General features: G+C 47.1%; 1 protein-coding gene and 1 non-coding gene across 2 annotated transcripts in view; both read left to right on the top strand.

Annotated features, from left to right (window-relative positions):
• The first annotated feature begins 3,696 nt into the window (after positions 1-3,696).
• Positions 3,697-3,768, top strand: Trnaa-cgc (transfer RNA alanine (anticodon CGC)). The gene has a single exon. It is a non-coding gene; the product is annotated as a tRNA-Ala (tRNA).
• A 7,495-nt stretch (positions 3,769-11,263) lies between these two features.
• The window catches only part of LOC144180139 (uncharacterized), an 80,981-nt gene continuing 71,081 nt past the window's right edge, over positions 11,264-21,163 (top strand). The window contains exon 1 of the mRNA XM_077708531.1: positions 11,264-11,442. Within this exon, the coding sequence (XP_077564657.1) occupies positions 11,264-11,442 (179 nt within the window). The remainder of the gene's footprint in view (positions 11,443-21,163) is intronic.

Consider the following 21,163-nt stretch of genomic DNA (forward strand, 5'->3'; position numbering starts at 1 on the left):
TAAAGCTCTTTCCCCTTTTGTCGAAAAGTGGTTTATGTGCGGGCGCCAATCAAGCGTACTGTCATAGATAATACCCAAGTACTTCCAAGCAGTCACCTGAGGAATGCTCTTCTCGCGATAATTGAAACAAAGGTTAACAGGAGTGGATAACGGAAACACCAGGACCGCGCATTTAGCGACGTTGTTGGACAAATTCAAGCCTGTAATCCACCTCTCGATAGAATCCAGATATGGCTGTAATTGTTCTTATAGATCGTGAATATACCGCGCAGCAGAAAAGAAGGCTATGTCATCAGCATATACATAAGAGCAAACTGTCTGATTGATTGGAATAGAACTCAGCAATATATTAAAAAGGATAGGAGAGATAACCGATCCTTGCGGAACACCCCTTGTTTGCGGTCGAGTCGATGAATTAAAACCATTTTGGGAACAAAAGAATTGATGACCGATTAATAATTGTTGTATCCAGGAAATGATGTATTTGGGAAGACCACAATCCTTGAGTTTGGCAATCAGGATGCTATACTCCACGCTGTCATATGCTTTGGCCACGTCCAGTGTGACCAGCGCGCAAACCTGCTTACTTCTGCGGGAAAATTGCATTCTGCTCTCCAAGTCAACGTGAGCTGACCAAATAGAGCAGCCTGGGCGGAAGCCGATTTGATGAGGATTAAGAATATTTTCTTTAGAGAGGAAGCGGAGTAAACGGCCATGTAAAATTCTCTCCACCAACTTGACCAAGTTGCTAGTCAGAGCGATTGCACGAATGTTGCCCGGGATAGTTCCTAGATTGTGGTTTTTTAGCAGAGCAACAATTTTCGCATTTTCCAATCTGCGGGGATCCATGATTTTTCTAAGGAAGTATCGACGATATTTAACAGATCCTCAGGTGATTCCTGAAAGAGAAGCTTTATGCAGCCGGTAGAGATACCATCGGGCCCTGGAGAGGAGTCCGGGGGACGCATGATGACATCAGCCATCTCTTCCATCGTTACCGCGGAAAAGTCTGAACTTGGGTCTATTTCGGGCGTCGGAGAAAGCACCTGCCAGTGTTCGACGCGTGAGGCGCGCTCGTGCCACATACCCAGTGTTTTTCTCGCGCGCACATCATCGTTGTCGTCTTCTGGAGACATATCAATCGCAGGCTTGATTCCCCCTCCACCCTAATGCAATTAAACGACATTTCTACTCTCGAAGCTCGGAGAAAGTTCAGTAGTCTTTCCTTTCTTTACAATTTTTTGTGCGTCGGAGAGAGAGAGAGAGAGAGAGAGAGAAATAATTATTTATTGGAGAGTTTAGCTCCAACCCAAACAGGAGCTGGCTACTCCAGGCATTGGAGTATACAAAAGGTACAATACTTGCCCTAAGGAACCACAAGGGGTTAGATTAAGTACATTGATACAGCAGCGGATGAAAGATGCGCACTCAGTAACTACTTGCTCTGTGTAGTACACAAGCACACCCATATATATAGATGATCCCTTACAGCAATGGAATATAGTTAAAAAAAAACAAGAGAACTATACACATCTATATACAGACAACATCCACGACGCGACACAGATAGTTTCGCCAATATACATAACACCCTTGTGTGTTTCCACACCCATTTCAGAGCGTTTCAGAGGAAAGTGCACTTATTTAATAGAAAGCATCGGCCAGTGTTCGCCGCGTGAGGCGCGCTCGTGCCACATACCCAGTGTTTTTCTCGCGCGCACATCATCGTTGTCGTCTTCTGGCGACATATCAATCGCAGGCTTGATTCCCCCTCCACCCTAATGCAATTAAACGACATTTCAACTTTCGAAGCTCGGAGAAAGTTCAGTAGTCTTTCCTTTCTTTACAATTTTTTGTCTGTTAATATAAAAATTGATCTCCCTCACAATGTTAAACCGCTATCAGCATGACGTACTCGTCATGGTCATGAACATGCTCTAACCTAAATTTTTGCCCGGTCAAATGCTTTTAAATATAGTTTTTTTTTTCCTTGAACTGCGGGGGATGGGAATTTTTGCCCTGTGACGTTTTTCATTCAAGTAAGATTCTTGGTGACTTGGAGCGTCACCTTCTTTCTGAACTTCCGTTTCTTCTGTATTGTTGTCTCTTGTTTTTTACAATTACGTTTTGATGTACCCACTCCTGCTTGGGATAGCAGATTGGCCTGCAGTATTGTGAAATAAATAAATTAATATTTCGTCTTTTATAGCACCCTACCTACCTACCTACCTACCTACCAACCGACCACCTGTCCATCCGTCCTTCCGTCCATCCGTCCATCCCCATCCATCCATCCATCCATCCATCCATCCATCCATCCATCCATCCATCCATCCATCCATCCATCCATCCATCCATCCATCCATCCATCCATTTATCCGTCCATCCATTCATCAATTTATCCATCCATCCATCAATCCGCCTGTCTGTCTGTCTGTCTGTCTGTCTGCCCATCCATCCATCCGTCCGTCCGTCCGTCTTTCTGCCAGCTGTGTCCCTGTCGCTCTATCTCATCGTCCTTTTATGCTCTTATACCGTTTGCTTTACACCACACGTGTGACCTCAGCGCGTTGAATTCCTCCTAGGAAACAAAATTCGGGTAAATGACGCATGGTTTCTACACTAGCGGACCCCTCAGCCTAATGCCGAACTCCGCTATGTTACACTAGTACGTTCAGCATTCACGAGCCCTATCAACGAAGAATATAGTAACAGTAGCACCGACACAGAGCAGACCACCATTGTGACAGCACGCAAGAGACCAAGCAGCATCTAGTTTTTTCAAAGCTGCTTCTTCTTTTAGTTACATTTGCAACAACATTCCAGTTCGCGTAAATTGCGGTCGCCTTTATTCCTCGCGGCAGCAGAAGACATTCCGGGAAAGCCGTGTTTTATGTACCTTCGTTTGTATCACAACATTGAATGCTTCTCGAGCAACACATAACGGATGAGAAACCCCTTATTTCATATTGTTACAGTATTAGCTACAGAACGCTCGCAATGTGTCTTACTGTTAGATTGGTCAGCTGCCAATCCCTTGTGTAGGGTATGTTACAGGGAACACAAATGGGCGCTTTACCCTGGCACGTAGAAGCGGAAGCAGAAGAAGGAGTTTCCAGCTCGCTGCTGTCCCGCCTTCCCATAAACGTGCCTCAACCATCATTTCGCACACCTTATAAATAAAGCCTACGTTTACCTGTCACGCACGCAACAATATTACTATTATAAATTCCTACATGACCTTGCCCTACATTTCCTCATGACGTAGTCCACTAAGTGAAAACTTTTGTGGAGTTTCTGCCAGTAACATGACACACCCAGAACAACATCCTCAACAAACCTGCACGCACTAAAATTACTCTCAGGATGACTGCCAAAACCGTGGTCTAGAGTAACGGTGGCGTGGCAAGCAAACAATCCGACGATAATGATAATGCGACGTCAGCTTTGTAAAACTAGCATACTTTTGCCCTTAATTTGCTACAGAGTTGAAGCCTATCGACGCCAACAAAGGCCTTCCGACAAGTTGTGATAGTGACCTGAAGTAATGGTTACCAGATGTTCAATTACACTCACATGTGAATGGTGATTCACCGCCATTTTTAGTTCATTTTCTCAATCACGCGTCGTTTTAAGCACTATGCGATACTATTTCCAAAAGAATGTTTGCAACTTTTAGCCTGCCTGAGTTCGTCTGGGGGTGTAGCTCAGTGGTAGAGCGTTCGCTTCGCATGTGAAAGGCCCCGGGTTCGAACCCCGGCACCTCCAAGTGATCGTAGTTTTTTTTATTTTGTATTCTTCACTCTTCATTACTTGCACAATCAAGCATGACGAACACTAAAATTTTAAAAACATGAGACACGACACGACCGCCATCTAGGAAAACAAATTCATCTAGCACAACAAAATAGCAAACTACCATAAAACCTTCGACGCAATAGCAAAATCCGTGTCACTAAAGTACTCATTTCGCATAAAGGCACGCCAGGAGCGAAATCTGCATGACTGATTATGGAGCATTCAGCCCGGAACCCACACCTTTTGCGAAACAGACACTGATCACCAAGTGGTAAAAAATTTTAATTTCGCACCAAACTGAAATTGCACTTGTCACACCGATACCCATGTCACGTTGTGCAAACACGTTCCTAATGTTTGCATTTTGAACGACAGCGTAATAGACAAAAACAGGATTGAACGAAAACGACCAGACGACGGTGCATTTGTTCCCTGCTGTTTTTGTCTATTACGCTGTCGTTCAAGATACAAAACCAGTACGCACTCGCCAAATTTTGTCGATCCTGATGTTTGTCTAGAATTTCAGTGATATTTCGACTACCAATTAGGTTATAATCTTTTATATCCAGTTTAGTTCTATGCACACCCTTTATCTCAGTTGTGGGGCTTCAAACAATACATTTATCTTTACGCATGCGCTAGAATGATTCAGCCAAATTTCTTATCCACTGATACAGCGACTGTCAACATAAACATTTCTGCAAAAAAGTACTGCAAAAAACCGCACAACAGACATCATGTCTTCAGTATCGAATTAAACTACATAACACTCATGATAATTCAAACTCATAGGGGACCCTAGGATGTTTGAATTATCCGAAATTTGAATTATCAGAACTTCCTTATATAGGATTCGGGGCAACATGCCAACTTGTGTTATAAAGAAATGTTCACATATATTTAATAACACAACATTCACACACAATAAGGAAGCACTATTTACACTCGGAAAAAATCCATAATGGGTGACTGCTTGCGCTTTGCATAAGAGTTCCAAATGAACAACGTTTTCGATGCCAGCATCTTGTTTTTTTTATTTATTTCTTCCTTAATCCACACGTGGTTGCTGGGGCACGCCGTTCCAATTTTATGCGTGCATGCAGGTAATCGGCTTTTTTTTTTGGACTTTTAGTATTCAGCAGATATTTTTCGACTAGAACAAGCAGAAAGTACGAATTAGCAGAATTTTAGCAATAGAGCAGTTTTAATTAAGCGTCTTTAACATGCATTGAAAACATAGCTGCCAACCCAAAATTTCGCAGTTTTTTTTTTAATTCTCAAACGTACTAAATTAGCTAGTTTAAATAAGTATAAATGGGAATCACTAAGCTCACATGCCGAATTGTTTTGGTGTCCTCTCTTGTGTCGCGTGGTGCCCGAGCTAGCACATCAGGATGGCTAAGTTCCGCTGTCTCAGCCTTCCAATGACACTCCTGGCTCTTTTCTTTCTGCCGACGCACGTTGGGGCTACCGCGGCGGCGTCCGCCGCTCTAGCATGGCCATGGCCGACACTTCTGCGTTCGGGACGCCGCCCCCGCGAATTCTAGGCAATGACAGACAGAATCTCTGGTTTCACTCTCTATAGAGCCACGTTTGTGAATTCAAGTGACGTAACATGGGCAATTGTTGTGGGTGTCGTTTACGGCTTTGCTTTCCAACCACCGTCACAGCGTGGATTGGAGCCAATTTTTTATAACATTTAAGTGAGCGTTCCAAGAAAGGCCTCTGTCGGCAACTATGCCGAGAAAATTTTGCTTTATCACATAGGACACCCTTTTGCCATCAATATACAAAGGATATGCGTACATAGGCTTTCGAGTAAACGCAGGCATTGCGCATTTACTGCTGGATATTTCCAACCCTTGTCTATGTAGGTAGGAGTTCGCCAGTCTGCGGCATTTTGCAGTCGTGCGCCCACATTCCGACGAGCCGGCCTTCTGCCCAAAAACATATATTGTCGGCGTATATCGGCACGTAAACCCTCCTTGGAAGACAGGAAGTCAGGCCAATTAGTGTAAGGTTGAACAGCGACGGCTCAGGACGCCTCCTGGGGAATTTATATCGTTCTTTCAACTAACCCATTTGGTAATCACACCCACACGCGCAGATGCTATTCTTGGTTTGGTTCTTACCACACACCCATATAGCGCTCACGTGAATGTACTAGAATGTATGAGTGATCATCGCATTGTTCATTGCCTGCTCAGGTATGCTGCAAAAAGAAGGCTTCCAGAAAGAAAAGGGTCTACGATTTTGCTAAAAGCAACTTCGACAGCATAAGCAGTTATTTAGAGCAGTTTTACAGGACCTTTTCGCAGTCTCACAAAAATCATTCGGCACCTCAGAACTGGTTGCTATTCCGAGATAGCCTGAGAGCGTTGCAGGAAAAACACGCGCCAAAGAAATGTCTCTTTGAAGCGACCGACAGGCCATGGTTCTCGAAACATATAAAGCGTTGTTTGAACAAGAAGAAACGTTTGTACGCCGAAGCCAGGTGCAGCAAAAGAGACGAGGACTGGTCTGCTTATCTCGATTGCGCCAAAATATGCAAGAAACTTATTGAAGAAGTCAAAAAAATAATATTTAATCTTGACTTGTCAAATTTTATGAAAACCAACCCTAAAAAATTCTGGAAAGTTATTTTCCCGTCACTCTTGAAGGAAATGCCTCAGATTGTCTCAAAATCGGGTTCGAATTTCGGGTTCCTATTTTTGTAGTGTTTTTGAACAGGAGAGTTCAATGCCATCTACAACCGTTTCTACTAGCCCTGACTCCATCATGCCTTGGAACCATGAAAGCGATCGAGCGATTGCCCACTTACTCAAGCCCGGGTCCTGATGGCATCAGCAAGAAATTACAAACAATTACAAAAGAGTTTTCGGTACTGATTCTTGTACTCATCTTTCTACAGTCTCTAGACGCTGGCGTTATTCCTGATGATTGGAAACTAGCTCATGTAGTTCCGATATTCAAATCGGGCGATAAAAACGAGTTCAGCAACTACAGACCAATATCCTTAACTTCTGTCGTATGTAAGCTTTTTGACCATATTCTGTCATCACAAATAATGAAATACGTAACAAGCAACAAGATTTTATACCCAAATCAACCCGGTTTCCAGCGCGGGCTCTCTTGCGAGACTCAACTGTTCGAGCTAACAACTGATATTCACGACTCTCAACACAAACTTCTAAAGACTGATGTCATTTCTATTGATTTTGCCAAAGCGTTCGATCGTGTACCTCATAATCGCCTTATACACAAAATGGAAAATATTAAGATAGAAAGTAATGTAATCAGGTGGTTTAAAAATACCTAACTAATAGACACCAAGCAGTTATTATAGAAGATCTGCAGTCCTCATTCCAAGTTGTAAAATCTGGAGTTCCTCAAGGGTCGGTGCTTGGCCCCACTCTCTTTTTAATTTGCATTAATTACATAGCTGTTCACATTAATTCTTCTGTTAGGTTATTCGCAGATGAATGCGTACTTTACCGGCGTGTAACTAACCGGTCTAGTTCTATTGAACTTCAAAATGACCTACGTAAACGGGAAAAGTGGTGTGCTGACTGGCTAATGTCTATTAATACTAAAAAACTAGTTATGCGCTTTACCACGCGAAATGAAGTAAGATTGTTCAACTATACTCTTAATAGCATAAACATTGAGCCTGTAACTTCATTTATATAATTAGGGGTTCACCTTACTAGGAACCTTTCCTGAAAAACGCACATAGACTTTATTTTAGGTGGTACCTACAGGCAGGGGCGTTGCTGGGTAAACTTGCACCCGGCGCCCAGAAAATTTGTCACCCCCTGACATATAGGAAACAATTAATAATACTAAAACAAGTATTATTGTTATTATTAATAATATTGATGTCTTTCATCGTTACAGGCTCGTTACAGGCTCGTTTTCACTTGCGATTGGAGATACCAAAAGCGATTTCTGTCACTCTTGTCGCTTGGCATCGCTCTCGTCGCGTGACAAGAGCGATTGGTCTCGACCAATTTTGTGAATTTCATTAGGTACCAATATACAAAAAAAATCTTTTCGCGGATACTGAATGCGTGGGCTACAAAATGTCAATGCAAGCATGCATAATTGACAACATGCCATGCCAAATGATCGAAGTCTCAGGATAATTGTTAATGTGTAGCCATTTATAAACAGCCGGTAATAATATCGGTTAAAGAAAGCAGCAAAATAAGAACCGGATGTTATTTGTGCAAACTAAACCGTAATAGCTACACGAGCTTGGTTTATAGAACCCAAACTCCGAATAGGGTGCAAATCATGAATACACGAACACCCCGTTTTTCAGTGAAATAGGCATCGATAAAAATCCTAACAGTAAAGAGAACCGTAGTGTGTCGCTAGTGAGCACGAAAACACCGTTAGCATCCAAGCAATGGCCAAGAGATACTTGGGGCCGCACAGGGTGTAATACGCCAAACCAGAGCGAGGTAGGGGGAAAGTGAAGGCTGATGCGCGGAAGCGTGAGAGTATCACATCATACAGTCGATACCAAGCGAAGGGGCGCTGGCAAGAGCACTGTAAGCGTGAGAGAAAGTCTCAGGCCTCGTCAAGTAACGACACTAAGGGGGTCGCCAGAGACATTCGGAAAGCTTTGCAGCCTTCTGTGCCGACTAAATCGTGAAGACGTCACGGGGGGTTGGAAGAAGGTGGCCAGCAACGATAGGGCTGTTTAAAGGCAACACATGCAAGACAACTAGTCACTTCATATAGATAAATTTTCGTGTGTCTTGGAACACACCTTAAACAAATGAAGCTTGAAGGACCGCAGTCGGAGCCTGGTGAAGGAATGCTGGGGGAGAAATAGAGGTTGTCCCAGCAATTAAACAAAAGTCGGACTGGCTTAAAAATTCTATTTCCAAATATTGTGCAGGAAAAGTGTTTTATAATGCTAATGCAAATGTCCACTCCAGAAATTCCGAAAGGAGGCCTGCGTATACTGGTTTGTCACTAAAGGCAGCCTCTGTGGCAGCAACAACATGCTGAAAATTGATCTAGGTGGGCATTTCAGCCGCTTTGAAATAGATGCATTGTCAACTCTGTTTATTTAAATTGCTATCTGGTTACTGAGGATGGGAGCAAATATAAAGAGGACATTTAACGGCGAAAGAGACCCCTGGCCGTACATGAGTCGTCTACGGCCAGTGCACGGCTGATCGCGTAAATGTCTGTCGGCGACGATGTCGTCGTTTCCTTTCGTAAGTTATAGCAAGAATTGCATCGCACATTTGCAACTAAGTTAATTGACATTTCGTTCTGGGGAAGTGAACCTAGTATAAAATTAAGGTTTTGTCTTACCAGTGAAACGGCCACTAGCCAATGGAGGAAATCCGAATCGAAGGATGTTGCGAACCGATAAAGAAGGAACTTGTGAGTATAATATCAGATTCGCATGGGCCCGAATGTATCGGCGCCATACACTGTCTCACAGCCGCTCGGTCGCAGCCATCCCAATGCGTTGGTATCAACGATTTCGTTCACGTCATTGTGCAGTCGACTAGCTCAAGACGAATCCTAGATGAATCAACCTTTTCCCAGTAGCTGAAAAAATAAAATCGCCCTCTCCAACCAAAAGTACTAACCAAGAACCAGACGTTTCGGGAACAAGCTCGGTTCCCTATAGGGGTGACTGGGTTCACGTTGTAGCACCGGTCACTCACAGAGCACCTCGCTGTGTAGCGCGGTGCCCGCCTGTGCACAAGTGGGAGGGTTAGGAGGGAAGGATTTATATTCTTTGCAGCTCTCTAAACATGTACGACTTAAGTAGCAGTCTTTTTCTCCAGCTGGTCACGCTTTCGGAACGTTCCACCGGAGGCTCTTCTGCGGTCTGATGTTTCAAGGTACTGGGCGACGGTTTTGCAGTCAGACGTCGTTGTTCCGCTGCCGGACTAGTTCCAGTAGATTTTTTCTCTCCCCAATGAATGAGGAGGTGCACTCAGCGCAAAAATCTTGCATACGACACCGGGCGTCCGGTCCTTTGTCGCACAGTCTTTGACATTTTCTTTCCAGTAACGTTCAAAAAGCACTCGGCAGAACGCTTCGCCTGACACAGAAACTGCCCCTCTCGCCCACCTCAATAATCGTATGACCCCAGGCACTTTCATACATCCTGAAAGAATGGGTCTATTTTTACCAACCCAGTACGCAGCCGATTGCGAATTTTGTAGTGGATTAGGGTACGCTCCACCATATTATAGTGGACTGAAAGAAAAACCCCGACCTGCCACCCCTTCCAAATGCCCTTTCTCCCGAGAAGTGCTGTCCAGCGGTCGCTGTCCAGCGGTCGCATGGAGAACCAAGCACTCCTTGTAACCCGGGCTGCGACACCACGGTCAACACGTCTTCCTGAACAAAGGATCTCCCCCCCCCCCCCTACATTTTCAGCGCAATAAATGTTTCATCTCACTCTCTCTCTCTCTCTCTCTCTCTCTCTCTCTCTCTCTCTCTCTCTCTCTCTCTCTCTCTCTCTCTCTCTCTCTCTCTCTCTCTCTCTCTCTCTCTCTCTTTCCCGACCATCTTCGGAGATGAGCAACACTCTGCGGATCGAATGGCGAATGATAAAAAGGGGGGGCGGGGGGGGGGGGGCGTACCAGGTGTGTATGTTTTTATTATCCAGTTAATTTTGCTGCCCTGTCTTTCTTTACTAGAGCGCTACCTTTAAAAATGTTCCTACCACAGCAAAATATTTAGGTCATCAGCTTGAAATATTTCTTTACTTAGAACTCCGTGGTACCCGCCCTCCCCCCCCCCCCCCCCCAACGAGAACCATGATAAAGTAGAAAATATGAGCACAATGCTATCCGCTTCATTTATGTGAGCAGCCCAGAAAACACGCAAATACTCATTTATTTCGCTTTTCACTTACAGGAGAATAAAATAAAAAAACGTAGATTTACCTGAATAACAGTTAGGTAATACAATAAATGCCTATTTCACGCATAATTTGTTCGACGACCTTCTCGTTCGTTTTTTTTTTTTTTTTTTTTCCTCAGTTTAATTTCATGGCGCTGCATAGGATACGCCCCTTCTATATATCACCGGCTACGTGAAATCACCGACTGCGTCGCTGGACACAATGAAGAAAAGTCAATGACTTAAAAAATATGAGCTATCAACACCCGATTTCAGATCCTTCGCTGTTGCTTCGATCGCGAATTGGTTGGTTATTGCAGCCATTCAAGGACACTCGTGCAACCAAGCGAAATCGCAACGGTTTAACTGTCTTTTCACACTTACTTTCATATCGTTTTCATTCTTCGTCCCCGCTTCCTCAAGATTCAATGTTCCCCACATTTTGTTTTTGAAGTCTTTTTCGCCTTGGTTTCCTTCTGAAAATGTGACAAGCGGGCCGGGGTACACGGTCTCCGACGCGTCACCTCAAAGATGCCAGAAGTAACAGCCATGAAGTAACAGGGTGCTGCTGACTGGCATGAGCGACGAGGGCTCTCAGCTTCTGCAGCGCTACCTGGACCGCACGGGGGACGTGCAGACGGTGAGCGTGGCCGCCCTGCAGAGCCACCCGAGCCCCCTGTCGTCCAGCCCCCGTGCGCAGCTCTGGGTGGACCCCTACCGCCACCTGCTGGACCAGTGGCAGCTCTGGCACCAGAGGTGGGCGCTCCACTCCGCTCTGCTTCGTGTGTGTCACCTTGGGCGAGAGTAGCAGTATTAAAGGAGCCATGAAGACAAAATCCCCTTCGTGTATTTAAAAGCCAACTGAGAAAGCACGAGCGCATTCGCGTTTATCCAGACGCCCAGGACCCAGCTCAGTCTCCGCCGCAGGAAGAAAATAAGCCGCGTGTTTAGAGAACAACGTTACGGTATGTGCCCCTGGGCAACTTTTTATTTTTCTCTTTCTTAGTAGGCCACTGGCCCCGCCGCGAAGGAATTCTAATTCCGAAGCTTCTAGAGCGCGTTAATTCCCGGACGTGTATTTCAAAGCCATTTCAGAAAGCACGAGCGCATTCGCGTTCGCACAGACTCCCGGGACCCAGCTCAGTTTCCGCCGCGGGAAGAAAATAAGCTGCGTGTTTAGAGAACAATGTTACGGTATGTGCCCCTGAACAACTTTTGATTATCCGCTGCACCGTGCGGTGCAGCGGTGGCGTAGAGGTAGAGAATAGAGGTATAGTATCCGCATCGCGTGTAGGAAGACCGTGGTTCGTATCCCGGTGCCGGACAATTCCCACCAAAAAAAAAAAAAAAACCGCGTAATTATGGAATTGCAGTTGGCGCTTGGGGTGCGCCCTGACCCCGGCGACCATTGCCGTTAACGCACTCCCTCACCAGACCAGGATTGGCCACCCTAGTGTAGTAACGGCCACAACCTCCCATGAATACGCCAATTAACACATGGCCCTAAGTCTCCAGTGGCTGCGAAGCAACTGACCACGGCGGCGGTCAGACCTGTGACACAGCAGAGGGTGCTAAGAATACGTGGACCCGGACAGGCCGCCATTGGAATTTGAACCTGGCCAACGTTTAACCCGAGAACCTTATCTAGTGAAGCCAGTCTAGAGGTGTTCGAGGAATTAAAGGGCATCAAATGGGATGTCATAGGGCTTAGTGAGGTTAGGAGAACAGGTGAAGCCTTTACGGTGCTGAAAAATGGACACGTTCTATGCTACCGTGGTCTAGAGGACAGAAGAGAAGTGGACGTGGGATTTATAGTCAATAAAAGCATAGCTGGCAACATAGAAGAATACTATAGCATTAACGAAAGGGCAGCAGGTCTTGTAATTAGGCTGAATAAGAGGTACAAGCTCAAGGTGGTACAAGGCTATTCCCCCACATCCAGCCATGACGACCAGGTAGTGGAACGCTTCTATGAAGATGTGGAATCGTCAATGGCTAAAGTAAAAACACAGTATACCGTAGTTATGGGAGATTTCAATGCTAAAATAAGCAAGAATCAGGCTGGAGACAAGGCAGTTGGGAACTATGGTCTGGGGTGTAGAAATAGCAGGGGGGACCTACTAGTTGAGTTTGCAGAACGGAATAACCTACGCATAATGAATACCTTCTTTTGTAAACGGGAGAGCCGGAAGTGGACGTGGAGGAGCCCGAATGGGGACCATAAAAATGAAATATACTTCATATTATGCGATAACCCTGGCGTCGTGAAGGATGTGGAAGTGCTCGGAAGGGTAAGGTGTAGTGACCATCGTATGGTAAGATCTCGAATTAAGCTAGATTTGAGGAGGGACCGTAGCAAGCTAGTACGAAAGAAGCCAATTAATGAGCTAACAGTAAGGCGTAAAGTAGAAGAATTCGGGATCGCGCTGCAGAACCGATACTCAGCTCTTACCGAAAGAGAGAGAGAGAAAAACTTTTATTGAGCGACTGGGGTTAGGGAAGCGTGGTGGCCGCCGGTTGGAGGTCGGCGGCGACGATGGCAGCTCGTTCCACCAAGGCGATCTGAACGCCCGGGTCGGAGCTACCCAGCGCACCCTCCCATTGCTCGTCACGGGTGATTAAAGGGAAGGGATTGGATGGACAGGCCCACATAGAGTGGGGAAGTGTGGCGCGCTGGCCACACGCGGGGCAATGAGGTGAGGGGTAGAGGGAAGGGTGTATGTGATGGAGCACCGCCCTGCAGGGAAAGGATTGAACCTGCAGAAGTCGCCAGGTGCGCGCTTGCTCATTGCTGAGCTGGGGATGCGCCGGGGGGTATTTTCGGCGGGCGAGGCGGTAATGTGTGAGTATGTCATGATACGCAATTAGGCGGTCTCTGGCGGATCGGGCCCCGTGGTAAGGAACTAGGCTGGCTCCCGCTCGGATTGTGAATCCTCGAGCCGCGTCATGGGCCGCCTCGTTCCCCCCGAGTCCCGAGTGCGCCGGGGTCCATAGCAGTTCTACCGGGGAAGTTGGAGGATTTTGAGAGATAATTTTGAGTGCCAGTGGCGAAATGAGACCACGGGCGAAATTTTGAACGGCCGTCTTTGAATCAGAGATTACGATCGTGGGGGTCGGCCTTTGTGACAGGGCGAGTGCAATTGCCGCCTCCTCCGCCGTGGCAGGGCAAGGGGTGCGAACTGTGAGGGAGCATAACGGGGGGTCGTCAGGCCGATTCACAATGGCCAGAGCATAAGCATCGCGGTGACGGTATTCTGCCGCGTCCACGTATAAAATATCTGGTCTTACAGGTAGGCGTCGCTGAAGAGCCTGCGCTCGTTGCATTCTGCGTCCCGCATGATACACAGGGTGCATGTTGCGTGGTACAGGACGGACTACAAGTCGAGCGTGAATAGCGCGAGGAATGGGGTATTTATGAGCCGGCAAAGTAGGGGCACGAATCCCGAGTCGGTCTAGGATGTGCAGACCGGTTGAGGTAGTGGATAGGCGGGCTATTTGTCCTGTCAGGTGCGCCTCCACAAGCTCCTCGGCATTATTATGGATACCCAGACGGTCTAATCTGGCAGTGGAAGAGTACAGGGGTATTTGAAGTGCCGCTTTGTAGGCTTTTCTGATAAGGCAATTGATTTTTTGAAACTCAGCAGCACTGGCATGAAGGTAGGGGAGGGAGTATGTTATTCTGCTGATCACGAAGGCCTGAATGAGTCGCGATCTCTCACTCTCACAGAGCCCATGCCGGCGGTTGGCAATCCTTTTTATGAGACCAATTGTTTGGACAACATGCTTAGTTAACTGGGTAACGAATTGTGTATTGGATCGATTCCATTGTATAAGGAGCCCGAGAACTTTTAGTGTTTGAACTTCCGGGACCGAATAACCACTAATAGAGATAGAGATATCTGACGTTGTGCGGGCTGCTCTTTTGGGTGGCAGAACGAGCAGCTCGGACTTGTTAGGAGAACATGTAAGGCCTGCTAACTCTGCTTGTTTAACTACCATATTTGCACCTATTTGTAAGGTCTCTTCAATGTGCGCATCACTGCCACCTGTCACCCAGAGAGTGATGTCATCGGCGTACATACTGAAGCGTAGACGGGGAACTTTCTGTAATTCTTTGGGGATATTTAGCAAGGCCAGATTAAAGAGCATGGGTGATAACACAGCCCCTTGCGGCGTACCTATCGATGGCAAATTCAAGGTGTCTGATGTGATGTGTCCGATTTGGAGGATTGCCGTGGGTTCCGTGAGAAAGCTGCGAACGTAGTTGTATGTGCGCTGTCCCGGGTTTACAGATTCTAATCCGCGCAGAATGGCGGTGTGCGAAACTCTATCAAAAGCCTTAGTGAGATCCAAGGCCAGGATGGCGGCCGAATCGAGCCTACTGGGGGGAGTTATCACCTCGCGGGATATCTGAAAGAGGACGTCCTGTGGGGATAAGCCGGGGCGAAAGCCAATCATAGAATGCGGAAGCGCGTCTGTGGAAGTGAGATGATTGGTGAGACGCGTGAGGATGACGTGTTCGAGGACTTTTCCCAAACAGGAGGTAAGGGAAATGGGCCGGAGATGTTCGATGGAAAGTGGCTTTCCTGGCTTGGGGATGAGGGTGATTTTAGCATGCTTCCAATCCCGAGGCAGGGTTCCCTGCTTCCAGCAATGATTAAAGTACGCTGTAAGGGCCGAAATTGAACTATCGTCAAGGTTGCGAAGCATTTTATTAGTGATACAGTCCGGCCCCGGTGCCGAGCCGGGTCTGAGTTGGAGGAGAGCCCCCCGCACCTCCGACTCAGTAATATCAGAGTCCAGACTGTCATTGATGAGACCTTTATACTCTGGTAGGGGCTGTTTTTCACCGGTAGGTACGTATAGGGAACAAATTTTGTCTACGAGTTCCTCATCCGTGCCGGGAAAGTTGTGGATGATTGTGGTGAGGCGGTGATTTTGTTCTGTTTTAGAACGACCGGGGTCAAGGAGGTGTTTAAGTAGGGCCCATGTTCTCTTCATGCCTAGGTTCCCTCTCATTTGGTCACATACTTGTCCCCACTGATCGCGGGCGAGACGGTCAGCGTGATCGCGGATTTTGATATCTAATTCTGCCAATTTGCGGCGAAGTTTGCGATTGTGCTTTCTTGCTTTCCACCGGCGCTGTATGCTTCCGTATGCCGCCCACAAGTGTTGCAGACGGGAGTCCACAGCGTCTGATGGAAGGTCAGGATCCACCTGTTTGCTGGCATTGCGCGCGTCCGTCAGTAACTGGTGAACCCAGCCTTCGAGGTTGTTAGTATCTATTTCAAGTACGGTATTCTCATTTTGAGTGCGAATATGCCTGAATTCATCCCAGTCGGTGATGTATGACTGCTTGGGGTGCGGCTTCATACGCTGAGCGAGAGTGAGCTCAATCTGAATGATATAATGATCACTACCAAGCGAATGGTCCGTGCAGTGCCAATTAACATTGGTGACGTGATGAGTGAAGGTGAGGTCAGGAGTGGAATCGCGTTGGACGCTGTTTCCGACCCTGGTCGGGACGAGGGGATCCGTTTCTAGAGTGAGACGATGCGCTTGTACTTGATCCCACAAGAGGCGGCCTTTCTTGGTGCAGTGCGAGTATCCCCATGCAGTATGAGGCGCGTTGAAATCACCCACGATTAGGAGCATATGTTTTTGAGATTCTTTTTTAGCAAGGGAAAATAGGAGATTAAAATTGTGGCTGTGGGCCTTAGGATTGCTGTATACGTTCAGTATGTAAACTCTGGTTGCGGACCGCTTAGTGGGGTACAGAACAACAAAATCATGAGGGATATTAATACTCTCGAATTCAAGCCTTTCGGCTGGGATATTTCGTTGAATTAAAACTGCCGTTTTAGGGTCATGAGAGCTTTGAAAAGCTTTGTACCCGGGGAGTTTAACGTTCGTGCCGGTTTCCTGCAATGCTATGATTTCTGGGGGTTTCTCTAGCGTTTGGGAATGCATTTGCAAGGTACTGCGCTTTTGTTTATAGCCCCTGCAGTTCCACTGCCAGACGCGTAGGGACTCTGTGGTGTTATTGAAGGGTCTCGTCATACTGCTGGGCGACAACGGGGGCATACGGAATTGGATTATTAACTCCAGTGACCATCCCGCGAATGTACGAGCGCATTTCTTCGATGTTCGCCTGCAGCGTCGAGAAGCTGGTCTGGAGGGTTTGACAGATATTGGTATACTCAGTTTTTTGCTCGAGCTCTTACCGAGGAAGCCGAGCTTACGACACAGGTAGCCAGCGACAACCTTACACGCATATCACGGAGTGCGCAGTAGAAGTCGCGGGCACGATGGCTACACAGGATACTGGTAAACTTTCCTAGGAGTCGAAAGATCTAATTAGGAAACGGCAAACCATGACAATTTCCACACCAGCTGACATAATAGAACTAGCGGAGCTTTCGAAGTTAATCAATAAGCGCAAGACAGCTGACATACGGAAGTATGATATGGAGAGGATCGAATACGCTGTGAAGAACAGAGGTAGCCTGAAAGCAGTGAAGAGGCGTCTTGGCGTGGGGAAAAATCATATGTATGCACTTAAAGATAAGCAAGGCAATGTCATCACAAATAGCGATAGCATAGTCACAGTGGCCGAGGAGTTCTATAGGGATCTGTACAGTAGCCGGGGCATCCAGGATAATACAGAACGAGACAGTAGTTCAGAGGAGATAGACATCCCACCAGTAACGACCGAAGAAGTAAGGAAGGCTTTGAAAGAAATGAAAGGGGGCAAAGCACCTGGTGAGAATCAGATAACAGCAGACCTCTTGAAGGATGGCGGAGAAATTGTACCTGACAGACTGGCAAACCTGTATACGCAATGCCTAATGACCGCAAGCGTACCGGAATTTTGGACGAACGCGAACATCATCCTAATCCATAAGAAAGGTGACATGAAGGACCTGAAAAATTACAGGCCGATCAGCTTACTGTCATTCGTCTACAAGGTACTTACCAAGGTAATCGCTAACAGAATTTCTGCAACCTTAGATTTCAGTCAACCTAAAAAAGAAGCAGGGTTCCGTAAAGGTTATTCAACAATGGACCATATTCACACGATCAATCAGGTGATAGAGAAGTGCGCTGAGTATACTGAACCCCAATATATAGCCTTCATAGATTATGAGAAAGCATTTGACTAGTCGAAACTCTAGCAGTTATTCAGGCATTACGGAACCAGGGGGTAGATGAGCATTATGTAAAAATACTACATTGTTGGGCCGCAGTGTTCCTTTGGGATGTCCTCCAACGGTCACTCCAGAAAGATTTTCCACTTAGCCCACACGGCATACGTTTTTTTATGCATTGATAGTGAGGACGGTGTGCCATTTGACAGTGTCATGTTGTTGGGTCTGCACAGCATTTGGCGTTCGCGCATGGCTTGGCTGCATTGTGATGTAGACGCGCGACCAACGAGACAGTATTTTAGGAAAAGTGTGTCCCAGTTTGTTGAAGTTCAGAGAGCGAAGAACTCTCCACAAGAGTGGTTGTCTAAAATTGAACCCTTAACTACGCTTAGGGAATTTTAAATTACAACACCGGCCCTGGGGGGCATGGTGGCATTACTGTGATTTTTTTCTTTGCCATTGTACCTGGTACCTTGTGTTGCTGTCCGAGATTGGCAATAAAGAAAAAAAAAAAAGCTCGTGGCCGAATTGTCTAAAGCGCTAAGACTATTGTGTTCGCAAGTTCGAATCTCCGAGGGTACATGTTTTTTTTGTAAGTTGATTTTTTCATTTGCGGCCGATGTTTTCTAAACTGAGTTCACCATTTTTAAGTCGTAACGTTCACTGCTCCACGAGCGAGCTCGCGGAACGCGCGCAGACTGTCACTGACGCACTTGCGAGTTCTCGTTTGCTTGCTGTTGCCACAAGCACCGACTACTTGCGGGCAGTGGGCAGAGGCCACAGTCAACAGACCCTTGGCCTGGTGCGAACACGCTTTTTACGATACAGGCATGAGTGAGGCAAGCTGCGAATATGCGGGAAAAGCGCATGGCATTTGAGCGTCTACGGTGACGCGGAAGGCGTAGGCCTCGGCTATTGATTGCTACGATTCCAAGCCATCCTGGGAGGCTTATCTTAGGCATTTTACAGCCGACAACATGGCAGAAGCGCGGTATGACGATTACTAAGATATCGAGGATGCCCATCGAACGATGCCGTCGGATTTCAAGCATGTTGTTTTACAGAACTGAAACCGAAACTTGTTTGAATGCTAACCTTGGACATGATCCAATCAAGGTGTAGCTCTTCCTGTCGTCACAGCCTTTAGTTTGTGCGGCCACCACAGACCACACATGGTATTTTTTTCCTCTTTCGCGCTTTATAGAGTAATTACCGACTTATCAACCGGGTAAACGATGAAAAGTGTGGTAATTTGAGCTATTCTACACAGTGTAACCAAAACCGGGAGCTTGATAAATTCTTCAGTGTCCCTTTAACACGCCGACGCAACGCAGGCGATGAGGCGCGCCGTAGTGGAGGGTTCCGGATTATTTTTCACCATCTGAGGATCTTTGACGTGCGCGAAATCTCGTACAGACGGGCGTTTTTGCTTTTCGCGGGGCGTATGATCTCGTGACTGTCTTCAGCACTGAGCGTTGGGGCTCAGTCGGACGTACAATCGGTAACAGGGGGAGGGGGCACGCGTCAACCAGCGAGGTTTGTTGCACCTCGCTGCGGCACTTCGGAGAATCCTGCTGAGCCGGAGGTGGTGGAGGTGGCGGCGGCCGCTGGGTTAGCAGACGTAAAAGTAGTTGTTCCACTAGTGGAGGAGCCGTTTCCATATTGGCATTAGTTAGAGAGTGGCCAGCCTTTTTTTGAAGACCTCAAGACCGGTGCCGCCGCAGCTGTCGTGCCGTCCCGGCTGCCTCCTTATGCGTGTAGTGGTCCCTCACCCTCTGCTTCAAGGCAGCGACCTCCCGCTTCATACGTGGACACTTCTTCGATCAGACATCGTGAGATCCATGACAGTTGGCGCACTTGAGGGAACCTTCACTGCAGTCGCTAGCCTTGTGGGGCCCAGCACATTTGGAACATAGAGTGGCGCTCCCGCAGCGACATGGACAATCTTCGTGCACTTGTGGCACTGGAGGGGTTTTCTCACATACAGTTGGACAGGCTGACGGAAATGACCCACCTTAACATGGGAGGGAAGGCTGTCGCCCCTAAAAACAATCTTCAGGCGCCTGGACATACCAATGCGGCTTACTTGCCTGGCGACAATACCTTCATCCGCAGGTTGGATTAGTATTGGCAGGTCCTTCTCAGGAATGGACGCATCAACGTCATAAATGGCGCCTACCGTCGCGTCTCCGTACGTCAAAAAAATTTACGTTCCCTAAAAAATAAAAACAAAGAAAATGAAAATGGGAATACACCAGTTCCAGCATAGCTATAACAAGGTGAAGGCCATTAGAAAATTGGTTTCACAGTTCCGCCTGCATACGGAATGTCATGGGCTCGCACTTTTATGTCTTGCAGTGACGTAATCTTCCGCAACACCTCGCGTGCACTCCGATGCTCCACGTCCATGGCCAAGATGTTCCGCCAGGAATTTATCCTCACTTCCTTGACCTCACCGGGCACGGTAGCTTCTAGGAACGCAGAGACTGCTTGCTCGTTGAACAACCTGAAGCTGTTCGCCTTGGCCTCCGGCGCGAACAGTATGTGTGCACTGGGTGTTTAGTCGTGGGTTTCACAGCCAAGGTGCTCGATCGCGAAGATACATTGAGGAACCTCCTATTATCTTTTGTTTTCCAAGGTACAGTTGAAACCCATCGTCGGAGTCCTCGTCACTGGGCGCTGAGTAGAGCTCGCTGTCCTAGATGTCCACGTCAGCTGGGAGGCTGGCGCGCTCTTTGGAGGAGGCGCCCGCCAGCAGATCGACGTCGCACGGTTCCTCCGGGGGATGCCCGTCCATCACTCATCGGACAAAAGCGGCGTCCGGTAGGTTGAGCGTAAAAAAAAATGACTGCGTATCTGCTCCTTTCGATAAAAATGTCGACAAAAGACGATAGTCTTTCGTCGACACATTTACCAAGGAAATGCCTCCTTTTGCTTTCCCGCTCACCTCTCATGCTGTTCCTGTTCTGTCGCGCTCCTCCCACGCTAGAAGTTCGCTCAAGTGAATTAACGTGGCCTGCGCTCGGCGTCTTGGGCAGGAACTGCTCTATTTAGTGACACTAGTTCTGCCTAGCCTTCAAAGATAATCTGCAAACATAATCTTTACTAGGACACATGGGGGAGGGTCCAATTTTTCGCAGCTGCCTTATCATCCATAATGCGGTTTCGACACTTCCTTTGTGGTTACCTTAGACTTATTCTGAGATATATGCTGTATGCCTGATTAGCCTGAAACATGCACTCGGCGTTTCAGGCCTTGGTGCCTCGGCATTTTCGTCCACGGAGATCATTTTTACGCACAGGTATGAAGCCGTTGGGTGGTAGACGTA

This window comes from Haemaphysalis longicornis, unplaced genomic scaffold, assembly GCF_048455015.1.
Source record: "Haemaphysalis longicornis isolate Haplotype H1 unplaced genomic scaffold, Haemaphysalis longicornis Haplotype H1 scaffold_4, whole genome shotgun sequence".
Classification (NCBI taxonomy): Eukaryota; Metazoa; Arthropoda; class Arachnida; order Ixodida; family Ixodidae; genus Haemaphysalis; species Haemaphysalis longicornis.